This window comes from Triturus cristatus, chromosome 11 (assembly GCF_964204655.1).
Source record: "Triturus cristatus chromosome 11, aTriCri1.1, whole genome shotgun sequence".
NCBI lineage: Eukaryota > Metazoa > Chordata > Amphibia > Caudata > Salamandridae > Triturus > Triturus cristatus.
The window spans coordinates 321,031,836-321,044,291 of record NC_140594.1 but is presented as its reverse complement, the minus strand read 5'-3'; the positions used below and the strand labels follow the sequence as shown (position 1 = coordinate 321,044,291).

At 50.4% G+C, this 12,456-nt stretch overlaps 1 protein-coding gene across 3 annotated transcripts in view; it reads left to right on the top strand.

Moving 5' to 3' along the window:
• The window catches only part of VSIG10 (V-set and immunoglobulin domain containing 10), a 239,837-nt gene that overhangs the window by 188,562 nt on the left and 38,819 nt on the right, over nucleotides 1-12,456 (top strand). For all 3 annotated transcript variants that reach the window (XM_085634496.1, XM_085634497.1, XM_085634498.1), the window contains one exon: nucleotides 11,612-11,893. In XM_085634496.1, coding sequence (XP_085490622.1) covers nucleotides 11,612-11,893 — 282 coding nt within the window. The remainder of the gene's footprint in view (nucleotides 1-11,611; nucleotides 11,894-12,456) is intronic.

Below are 12,456 nucleotides of genomic sequence, written 5' to 3'. Positions count from 1 at the left end.
CGACATTAGCATTAAAGAGGGTTTTAAAGTACAATTCTGTAGAAAGCAAATTCAACCTACCTATCTGCTTTCAATTAAATGTATTACTTATTACATGTAATGAGGTAACCCAATAATGTTTTCGCTACCAGGACGTGTAAAAGTTAAAAGTACATATCCGACTTTTTAAATTCAATGCACCCTGCCCTATGGGCTGATAAGGGCCTGCCCTAGGGGTGACTTATATGTGTTTAAAAGGAAGGGTTAAGCCTGACAATCTGTTTACTTTGACAGGTGTAAATATCAGTTTAAAACTTCCCCACAGGCTTCAATGGCAGGCCTCAGACAGTTTAAAACGGCTACTTAAGTGGGTGGCCCAGTCAGTGCTGCAGGCCCACTAGGATTATTTAGTTTACAGGCTCTGGGTACATGCTGTAACACTTTAATAGGGACTTATAAATACATTTGCCAATTGGGTGAAAGCCAATTTCGCCATATTTAAGGGAAAGAGCACAAGCATCTGAGCACTGGTTAGCAATTGTAAAGTGTGCAGCATCCTAAAAGCCAACGAAAACGGGTTCCGGAAGCAGGAGGGTGATGGCACAACGTTTGGGGATGACCATGCAGAGAGGGCCAAGCCCAACCTCCACCCTAACCTTGTTATAAATACAAGCCAACAGAGAACCGTTCTAAATTTGAAGAAGTTTATGTACCACATAAATGAAGTCAGATGCACCTGTTTATTGGAGAAGAAAGTTACTGTTGATATAATCGTGTAAAACCTCATAAATGATCCCAAAAAACAGAAGGTGGAATGGCTATGGGCACTGTTAGACCTGTCAGCCCTTTGGGTGGTCCCTCCTCATCATTATTTATTTTGTCCCACTTTTGCCTCAAACCCTGTTTGAATTTTTCCTTTTTTTGGGAACCACCAGATTTTTTTTCGTGTTGCTGCAGATTCAGGGAGCCATTTTAGCTACCCCTGAAACTTCTGTCTGAGGGCCTGGAGCACAAAATGGTGGCCACCTGTGACATCACCAGCATCCACTGGAACCTACCAGCACCTTCCAGAACATTCCAGGAGATTCCAGAACTCTGTGACAGTTGGAGACCGTTTAGAATGTTGGGAGGATAAGAGAGGCAGTTGGCAGTTGGAGCTGGCAGTTGGCACCTGACTGGTGAAGAGAGAGGAGCACAACAGTGAAGGAGGAAGGAGTGAAGCAGCAGGGGTGGAAACTTGTGCCTGGAGTGGGGTCCATAAACCCACCCTTGATACTTGTCCCTACTGATGGATCCCAGCCTATAGCCTGTGTGGGAAGAAGACAGAAGAAACTCATCCTAAGGACCTGGACAGCAGGAACAGGCCTTAGAACCAAGAAAGCAGCAAGATCCTGACCTGGAGACTGGTTTCCCTGGAGTCCGGCGTCGAGTAGCCTGACGACCTGGAGCCCGAGGTGGAGAAGCGGCGCTGACTGAAGTAGCAGACGTCGTACCCGGAGCTGCCAGAGGTCGTGAGAGGGCGCCGACGGAGGTCGTGAGGAATACCAGAGGTCGAGGAGGAAGTGAACCGAGGTCGAGCGAGCGGCGTCATCGGAGGAGTGAAGTCCGCCCTCCGGAGTCGTCGGAGACCGAGGTAGAGGAGCACCGGAGGTCGGGAGTGAGGATCGCACTCCGGAGTCGCCCGGAACCTGTGTGGAGGAGCACCGGAGGTCGGGGGTGAGGATCGCACCCCGGAGTCGCCGGAAGTCGACATCGAGGCCAGGCCGGCCGACGTCATCGGAGCCGAGAGCGCCATCGGACCGGAGCCGCCCGAAGTCAACATCGTGAAGAGACTGCCCGACGCCGTCGAATCGGAGGTCGAGATCGAACCGAGGCCACCGACATCGGACCGGAACCGCCTGCCGGCGTCGTCAAAGAACTGACATTGTGCCGAGGCCGCCGAGACCGAACCGGAGCCGCCTCACGGCGTCGACACGACTCCAGCGGCGTCGGAACATCAGAAAAAGGGCAGTAAGTGGAGTAGAGGGCGCCTAAGGCCCTGTGGAGACCTGAGAGACTGCTCTAAGGGGCTAGGGAGGTGCTGAAACCAACCTGACTGTGCAAGGGGTGAACTGGGACTAACCTAGAGAGGTTGTGTGGAGAGAGAAAGCCAGGGCACTGGTATTCCCCCCTTTGATCTACCTCAGATTAGGCCTCAGCCTTGTCCCAGCCAGGGAGTAGCCCCCCTCAAGCCTTCCACAACCCTACAAGCTGTGCCTGGGCCCTATCAGCCCTTAAGAATTGAAGTGTCATCTGATTACATGAGTGTTGCTGTATACTTTTAATTATTTATTGGGGGTACTGTATTTATTGAATTTTTACCTATTTATTGCTGCACTATATTTATAGGTCCACAGGACTTGATGGTGTACAATATTTATTGGTACAGTATTTATTGCCTCAAAGTATTTAATTGTCTGTATATATTGCACTTGTATTTATGCCCTGTTATTTATGGTCACCCCTATTTATTTCATCAAACAGCCAATATTTATTTGACCTGCACTAATTGAAACTTGTATATTGTGATTGACCTATTTATTTTTCCAATCAGCAACTAAGAGAAAAAGATAAAGAAAGAATATTTTCATAATTTTTACGGTGTAGAGTCGTTTTTGGAACGGATGCACGCATGGTTATTGTATGGGTATATTGTATGCTTAGCACTGCGCCTGTTTCCTGACCACTCGAGCCAAGCTACCACAGTGTGTTCGGGGAGTCCACCACCACCCTGCGGAGTGGGAGTGGGCTGTTTCCAACATAAATTGGTGGCAGCGGTGGGATAGAGCTGTGCCTACATATACTCAACAATAACTGTGGGTAGTCCATAGGCCTACACCGGGAGTTTTCTCAAGAGCGGCCTTCCTAATTGTGGGTTTTTGTTTTTTCCAAATTTACTCTGGTGGTGGGAGGAGGTATTACTAAAGGTACCACCCTACATTGTTACTGCACAAAACCTGTCCTCTAACCTGAGTGGGCAAGATGGAGTTTGTACTAGAAAATCTAGAAACGTACACTGTGGCCCAACTCAGGGAGTTTTGCCAGCGGGAGGGGGTGTACTGTCCCCCAGGAGCAAAGAAGGGTGCACTCCAAACCAGCTTAAGGGCTTGGGGGGAGGCACGCCGAGAAAGCAAGGCTGAGGAGGAAGACAGGGATGGAGAGCCTGACCCCGAGGGGGCTGAGATGTACCAACCTGAGGTGGGGAACCTGTCAGCAGGGCCCAGGACACTTTCTAGGAAGGGCAGCACTGTCTCTAGTGGGGGCTTATCCGAAGTGGAGTTAGCAGATCGGAGGGAGAAAAGACAGCTCACATGGGATTTAGCAAAGCTGGAGAAGGAGAAGGAGGAACAGAGGTTGGCTCATGAGACGGAGAAAGAGAGGATGGCTCATGAGATAAGACTGAAAGAGATAGAGCTTCAGATCCTAAGAATTGGAGCACCAACTGTTCCTAATGGTGGCAGCCAAATCCAAGAGTCCACCAGGGAACCCAAACCTTACCTGCCAAAGGACATAGTAGCTAGCTATGGGGCGGGTGACGACATCGCCAAGTGGCTAGCAGCCTATGAGGTCTCGTTGAGGGCCCATGGGGTTCCAGTGAAGTATTGGGGAGGAGGATTGTATAAGTACATGCCTCCAGCTGGTAGGGATGCTTTATTGGCCCTCGAAGAGGATGAGCAGACCCACTACCCCGCCATGAAACTGGCGCTCCTCAGAAAGTTTGGACTAACACCTGAAAAGTACAGACAGAAGTTCAGGGGTAGTCACAAACTGGGCACACAGAATTGGGTGGACTTCCTGGACTATGCAAAGAAGGCACTGGAAGGTTGGATTCAGGGCAGTGAAGTAAGGAACTACGAGGAGCTGTTTGACCTAGTACTGAAGGAACACCTACTCGAGAAATGTTTCCCTGAACTGCGGCAACACCTGGTGGATAGCAAGCTGACCAGCCCCCGGAAGCTTGCTGAGGAGGCGGACATTTGGGCCAATACCCGGGTGTCCACAAGGGGGACTGGAGGGGATACTCAAAAGGCCGGACAGGGCGCCCCCCAGAAGAAAGAGGGAGGGGAAAAGAAAAAGGAGTTCTCCAAAGGCCCCCAAAATAACTTCCAAGGGAAGGGAACAGGATTCACCTCTAAGGCTAACCCACCCAGAAACCCTAATCCTGGCCAGAGTCAGCAGCCAAGGGTTGTCCATTGCTACGAGTGCGGTGGCGTTGGACACTATAAAGGAGACCCGAAGTGTCAGAAACGATCACCCCCTCCCACTGGAGGAAAGACCCCCGGAGTAGCTAGTGTAGTGCTCGGGGAGGAGATGCCCTTAACTAAGGGAAGGGAGTGGGCGGGTGTCACTTTAGTGTCCCTGGGAGAACGGGAGATGGTTCCCAAGATCCAGGTGCCCGCAAATACCGCAAAGTATGGGCAGTGGATCACCATCAACGGCCAAAGAGGGGAGGCTCTGAGAGACACAGGAGCCAGTATGACTATGGTGCGTAGCCAGCTGGTGTCTCCAGAGCAGGTAATTCCCGATGTACTCCACCCAGCCGCGATGGCTGACGGCCGAACAGGCCACTATCCCGTGGCCGAGGTTCCCTTTGAATGGGGGGGGGTTGCAGGTTCACTTCGAGTTGCCGTAAGCCCTGCCGTGCCAGTCGATTGTCTGCTGGGCAATGACATGGAGCACAACGCTTGGAAGGAGGTGGAATACCGGACTCACACCGAGATGCTGGGTACACCTGACTGGGCCTGTGTTAGCACAAGGTCCGAGACTACCCGAAGAGGGAGTTCATTCCGGCTGGAGCCTGGAACAAAGGCCCAGCCAGCTGCCAGTCAAGGGAAGAACCGAGGACAGGAGGAGCCTGCCTCGGCGTCTCCACCCCGTAGGACGGATAGGCCACCGGAGGTGGTGGACCAGGAGTCTGCGGAGGGGGACGTTACCAACCTGGAGGACCTACCCATCCCGGCCGAGTGGCACGTGGAGGGAGGCCCGTCCAGGGAGGAATTCTGCCAGGGCCAGAGGGAGTGCCCTACCCTTGAGGGGCTGAGGCGACAGGCCGAAGCCCAGGCAGCAGGGAACGTTGAAGGGAACTACAGTGTTTACTGGGAGGATGGCCTCCTCTACAGTGAACCCAAGGCCCCCCTACATGGATCGTCACGAGCCTTGGTAGTTCCTCAACGTTATCGAGCCTTCCTTCTGGAGTTGGCTCACGAGATACCATTGGCAGGACACCTGGGGCAAGACAAGACCTTCGCCCGTCTTGTCCCACACTTTTATTGGCCTCAGATGAAAGTGTCGTCCGATACCTACTGCCGGACATGTGTGTCTTGCCAAGCCAGTGGGAAAACAGGGGTGAAGCTGAAAGCTCCCCTGGAACCACTTCCTGTCGTTAGCACCCCCTTTGAAAGGGTGGGCATCGACATTGTGGGTCCATTAGATCCACCAACTACAGCTGGTCACAGGTTTATCCTGGTTCTGGTGGATCATGCCACACGGTACCCAGAGGCAATACCTCTGAGGACCATAACAGCACCTGTTGTGGCTAGGGCCCTGATGGGAATCTTTACCCGAGTGGGTTTTCCCAAGGAAGTTGTGTCCGACAGGGGGACCAACTTCATGTCAGCATATATGCGGGCAATGTGGAAGGAGTGTGGAGTGACCTACCGGTTCACAACTCCTTACCACCCCCAGACCAATGGTCTGGTGGAAAGGTTTAACAAAACCTTAAAAGGCATGATCAGAAGTCTGCCTGAAGGCCTGCGGAGGAAATGGGACGTCCTCCTACCCTGTTTACTCTTTTCATACAGGGAAGTGCCACAGAAGGGAGTGGGCTTCAGCCCCTTCGAGCTTCTGTATGGGCACCCTGTACGTGGACCTCTTAACCTGGTGAGAGACGGATGGGAAAGAACTCCCAGAAAGCTCCCCCAGGATGTGGTGAGCTACATGCTGGCCTTCCGGAGCCAAATGGCTAAGTTGTGGAAGCAAGCTTCTGACAACTTGGAAGCCAGCCAAGCAGTGATGAAGGCGTGGTATGACCACAACGCTCACCCGGTGGAGTTGGAGCCTGGCCAGAAGGTGTGGGTGATCGAACCAGGAGAGCTTAGTGCCCTTCAGGATCGCTGGTCAGGACCCTTTGAGGTGTTGGAGAAGAAGGGTAAGGCTACCTACTTGGTGGACCTGAAGACCCCTCGTCAGCCCCTGCGGGTGCTGCATGCCAACCGCCTCAAACCCCACCACGAGAGGCCCGAAGTCATCTTGATGATGGTGACTGACGGAGGAGAGGACGTGGAAAGCGAGCCTCTCCCTGATCTGTTTGCGTCTCAAGAGAAGGATGGGTCGGTGGAGGGAGTGATTCTCTCCCCATCTCTAACTCCTGAACAGCAGGAGGACTGTCGCCAGGTCCTGGGGCAGTACTCTTCGTTGTTCTCCCTTGTCCCGGGTAGGACTCACCTGTGCGTCCATGACGTGGACACAGGAGACAGCCCACCTGTGAAGTCCAAGATCTACCGGATGTCAGACAAGGTGAAGGCCAGCATTCATAGTGAGGTCACTAAGATGCTGGAGCTAGGAGTGATTGAACCTTCTAGCAGCCCCTGGTCCAGTCCGGTGGTGTTAGTACCAAAAGTTGCACCACCGGGTGCCCAACCAGAACTGAGGTTCTGTGTGGACTACCGGGGACTGAATTCAGTGACAAAAACTGATGCTCATCCGATCCCTAGGGCGGATGAATTGATTGACCGGCTGGGAGCTGCCCAATATCTAAGTACCTTTGACCTTACTTCGGGGTACTGGCAGATCTCTTTGACTGATGGAGCAAGGGAAAGGTCAGCCTTCTCCACGCCCAATGGCCACTACCAGTTCTGTGTGATGCCCTTTGGGCTCAAGAACGCACCTGCCACGTTTCAGCGCCTGGTAAACCAGATCCTCACCGGGATGGAGAGTTTCTCTGCTGCTTATCTGGATGACATAGCCGTCTTCAGTAACAGCTGGGAGGATCACTTGCGTCACCTGCAAGCTGTTCTCCAGGCCCTGAGACAAGCTGGATTGACGATCAAGGCCAGCAAGTGCCAGATCGGGCAGGGGTCGGTAGTGTACCTTGGACACTTGGTGGGTAGGGGAACGGTGCAACCCCTCCAGGCGAAGATCGAGGCCATCATGGCCTGGGAACCCCCCAAGACACAGACTGAGGTCCGAGCATTTTTGGGCCTCACGGGATATTACCGCCGCTTCGTGAAGGGGTACGGTACCATCGTAGCCCCCCTCACGGAGCTCACGTCCAAGAAACAACCTCGACGGGTAGTCTGGACGGAGGCTTGTCAGCAAGCCTTTGAGAGATTGAAGAAAGCCATGTGCGAGGCCCCGGTCTTAAGGGCCCCAGACTTTTCCAAGAAATTCATTGTCCAGACAGATGCATCAGAACATGGCATTGGGGCAGTGTTATCGCAACTCAACGAAGAGGGTCTGGATCAACCCGTGGTCTTCCTATCCAGGAGACTACTTCCCAGGGAACAGAAGTGGAGTGCAATAGAGCGTGAAGCCTTTGCAGTGGTATGGGCTCTGAAGAAGTTGCGGCCATACCTGTTTGGCTCGCACTTCCTGGTTCAGACCGACCACAGACCCCTTCGCTGGCTGATGCAGATGAAGGGGGAGAATCCCAAGTTGTTGAGGTGGTCTATTTCCCTACAGGGGATGGACTTTCAGGTGGAACATCGGCCTGGAGTGGACCACGCCAATGCAGACGGTCTCTCAAGGTATTTCCGCCTTAGTGATGAGAACTCCCAAGGGGTTGGGTAGCTCTCCCCACTTTCAGCTGGGGGGGACGCGTGTTAGACCTGTCAGCCCTTTGGGTGGTCCCTCCTCATCATTATTTATTTTGTCCCACTTTTGCCTCAAACCCTGTTTGAATTTTTCCTTTTTTTGGGAACCACCAGATTTTTTTTCGTGTTGCTGCAGATTCAGGGAGCCATTTTAGCTACCCCTGAAACTTCTGTCTGAGGGCCTGGAGCACAAAATGGTGGCCACCTGTGACATCACCAGCATCCACTGGAACCTACCAGCACCTTCCAGAACATTCCAGGAGATTCCAGAACTCTGTGACAGTTGGAGACCGTTTAGAATGTTGGGAGGATAAGAGAGGCAGTTGGCAGTTGGAGCTGGCAGTTGGCACCTGACTGGTGAAGAGAGAGGAGCACAACAGTGAAGGAGGAAGGAGTGAAGCAGCAGGGGTGGAAACTTGTGCCTGGAGTGGGATCCATAAACCCACCCTTGATACTTGTCCCTACTGATGGATCCCAGCCTATAGCCTGTGTGGGAAGAAGACAGAAGAAACTCATCCTAAGGACCTGGACAGCAGGAACAGGCCTTAGAACCAAGAAAGCAGCAAGATCCTGACCTGGAGACTGGTTTCCCTGGAGTCCGGCGTCGAGTAGCCTGACGACCTGGAGCCCGAGGTGGAGAAGCGGCGCTGACTGAAGTAGCAGACGTCGTACCCGGAGCTGCCAGAGGTCGTGAGAGGGCGCCGACGGAGGTCGTGAGGAATACCAGAGGTCGAGGAGGAAGTGAACCGAGGTCGAGCGAGCGGCGTCATCGGAGGAGTGAAGTCCGCCCTCCGGAGTCGTCGGAGACCGAGGTAGAGGAGCACCGGAGGTCGGGAGTGAGGATCGCACTCCGGAGTCGCCCGGAACCTGTGTGGAGGAGCACCGGAGGTCGGGGGTGAGGATCGCACCCCGGAGTCGCCGGAAGTCGACATCGAGGCCAGGCCGGCCGACGTCATCGGAGCCGAGAGCGCCATCGGACCGGAGCCGCCCGAAGTCGACATCGTGAAGAGACTGCCCGACGCCGTCGAATCGGAGGTCGAGATCGAACCGAGGCCACCGACATCGGACCGGAACCGCCTGCCGGCGTCGTCAAAGAACTGACATTGTGCCGAGGCCGCCGAGACCGAACCGGAGCCGCCTCACGGCGTCGACACGACTCCAGCGGCGTCGGAACATCAGAAAAAGGGCAGTAAGTGGAGTAGAGGGCGCCTAAGGCCCTGTGGAGACCTGAGAGACTGCTCTAAGGGGCTAGGGAGGTGCTGAAACCAACCTGACTGTGCAAGGGGTGAACTGGGACTAACCTAGAGAGGTTGTGTGGAGAGAGAAAGCCAGGGCACTGGTATTCCCCCCTTTGATCTACCTCAGATTAGGCCTCAGCCTTGTCCCAGCCAGGGAGTAGCCCCCCTCAAGCCTTCCACAACCCTACAAGCTGTGCCTGGGCCCTATCAGCCCTTAAGAATTGAAGTGTCATCTGATTACATGAGTGTTGCTGTATACTTTTAATTATTTATTGGGGGTACTGTATTTATTGAATTTTTACCTATTTATTGCTGCACTATATTTATAGGTCCACAGGACTTGATGGTGTACAATATTTATTGGTACAGTATTTATTGCCTCAAAGTATTTAATTGTCTGTATATATTGCACTTGTATTTATGCCCTGTTATTTATGGTCACCCCTATTTATTTCATCAAACAGCCAATATTTATTTGACCTGCACTAATTGAAACTTGTATATTGTGATTGACCTATTTATTTTTCCAATCAGCAACTAAGAGAAAAAGATAAAGAAAGAATATTTTCATAATTTTTACGGTGTAGAGTCGTTTTTGGAACGGATGCACGCATGGTTATTGTATGGGTATATTGTATGCTTAGCACTGCGCCTGTTTCCTGACCACTCGAGCCAAGCTACCACAGTGTGTTCGGGGAGTCCACCACCACCCTGCGGAGTGGGAGTGGGCTGTTTCCAACAGGCACCATAGAACGAAAAAAGAGAAATAGTACCTAATTTCTGCAAGTGGTTACATCTTATCAGTACTCATTTTTGGGGCCCTAGACTTATTTTTCATCATCCAATATTGACCAAGAGAGAGAAAGGCATAAAAAGGAAAAAAGGCAGAAGAGGTAGATAGGAAAAGGGAAAAGCAAGACATAAAAAGAACCTGTGAAAATTAGGTAAATAGCCAGGAAGTGTTGGGTAGTGGAAGAAAGAGATGTGGAGTGGAATCAGGAATAGGGAGTCTCAGTATTTGGACATAGCCAGTGCTTAATTTGTAAATGAATGAGTCCTAGTACCCAAAGCTTGGCTCAGAACTGCTCTGTAAGTACAATTTCATGTCAGCGTGCAGAACAGCAAAGCCGCGCAGTCTTCAGTTCACCTGAGCTCTCTTTAATCCACAACCAGATACCATCTGCACCTTTATTTTGCTATTGCAGATTTCTCCTTTTGTGATGTTTTTTCCATCTTCTCTTCCTACGTCTTTCCGTTTTGTGTGTTTTTCCCTCTCATGCTAAATGTAAATATTTGATGCCGAAAAATAGGTGCCGGTGTCCAAATATAAGTGGTGGTGGGCCCCATCAGCAACCACCGGCTCAAATTAAGCACTGGTGATAGCCCCTAAGAAAATATTTTGGGCCCATGCATTCGTGTTTATATTGTTATTATTATCTTTATACAAAGTAAGCACTGGAGGGAGGGGTAGATTGTTATCTTTCGCAAAACACGTTGTGTATTCTTTTAGCTTCTTCCACTGTTTCAGTCTCCTAGTCTTTGTGTTGATCAGGTTTACCCCCTACACATAATGTTCTTGCTGTCAATGTGTACCATCATTCTTGTGCTAGCACGAGTGATATGTCCAGCGCTACAGTGTAATGTGCGGCAATGATATGTCTTTGCCATTCTGAGTAATAAGCAGCCTTAAAATAGCCTTTAAAAAACTAGGCTGTAGATGCTACAGCCAGGATTTTGCTCTCAATGAGGAAACAAAAGTCCTTTAACTTCAGAAAACTCTCCCCATAATGCAACTCTGCCCTCCTGCAAACCCCTAGTACATTGCATCTTAGCATGTGCTCGCTCCCTGCAGTGACATTTTTCTGCCATGTTGAAATTGTACAATTTTATACCAGAAGGTTCATGCGAATGGATTAGATTAAAAACTTGCCAGCTAAAGGATTACTTTTCCAGTGTAGGCAGATTTATTTGTCTCCTAAACGCTTCCACCATGCTGCATGATACTGAAATATTGTGAATTTGTGTCTTGGTCATAACTTGTGTCTGTACCAGACAGAACATACCCGAATGGGACTTCCAGTTGACCAGTTATAACATGGTTTATCGTGTGAAAAAGATGTTAGGAGATGTAATCATTACTTCAACTAAATAAAACTAGTCCGCAGAACGAGGGAAATATATTCCAAATCTATATACAAATGAACGCCTTTAACCACTAATATAAACAATACAATTGGTGCCATTAAAACCAGGATAAGGGTGCGACTGGAATCATTTGAAATTTCTTACAGGCTCCTCCAGTTTTTCGTAAACCAATATACAGAAACATACATTTTCTGCAGCATGTGAGACAAATATTTACATTGTTTGGAGAAATTGCAGAATGCAATCTATATATTTTTCTATGCACAGTTATCAAAATCCTGGCTAAAAATCATATGCAAAGTTCTAATAAAATGCGGGCAGAATTCGTGAAGTTCAGGATCTCAAACGTGAAGGGCCTTTCTTGGTAACCATTGCCACTTTATATCCTATAATTTGCAGCTCCTCCAAAATCGCCCCCAAAGTGCTGGGCAGAGACCTCCCAAGCCGGGTTCCTGGTAGATCTCTACTGCGCCTGGCATGGTGGCTACCCTCATCCTGTGTTCCAATGGAGGGATGGAGAGAAGGTGATGGGGCAATCAGAGTCTTCTACTGCTGGCCTGGGATCAATGGATCAGTTCGCTGTGACCGTGAATAGGAGTCATCTTCAGAGTGGGAAGCAATTTGAGTGCCGGGGGTTCCACATCCTGCAGCCGGAGCCACAGACGTGTACCGTACGCACAAGTAAGTCTGCCCTTTCACTTCCTGTTCCGTGGTGTGAGCTTCTGAAGCGTAAATTTGAGGTCTCCGATGTAGATTTGCATTGTGCCACCAGCCCCCCCACACACTGCAGATAACTTGAGATGGTCTTGTGGACAGCCCAGTGAATCAACATCATAATGAATCTATTTAGAGATGGCCTCCTTCTGTGGTTTAAGCTATGAGCTCTAACGAGCAGATCTTGTCTGAGCAGGATTGCAGCATTCACAGAAATGGTTTCTTATGTAAAAGTGTGGTGGCGTGTGACAGAATGTGGTGACCTTTCTGAACACACACTTTAAAAACAGTATGTGCCATTGTTTAGTCCTGGCTATACTACTAAATTGTGGAGGGGTTACATGATTTTTAACCCGGATTATCTCCTATTTGATTTGGCCTCTCGCTCTCTCTAGCCATTTTCCAGATTGGTGTGTTAACCTTCATCAGACTCTTATCATATGCAAGAGTCTCAAAGACCCACATTTTTAAAGGCTGACTTTCAAGTTACCTTCTTTTTAGTATACGTTCCAAAATGATCATAAAGCTCA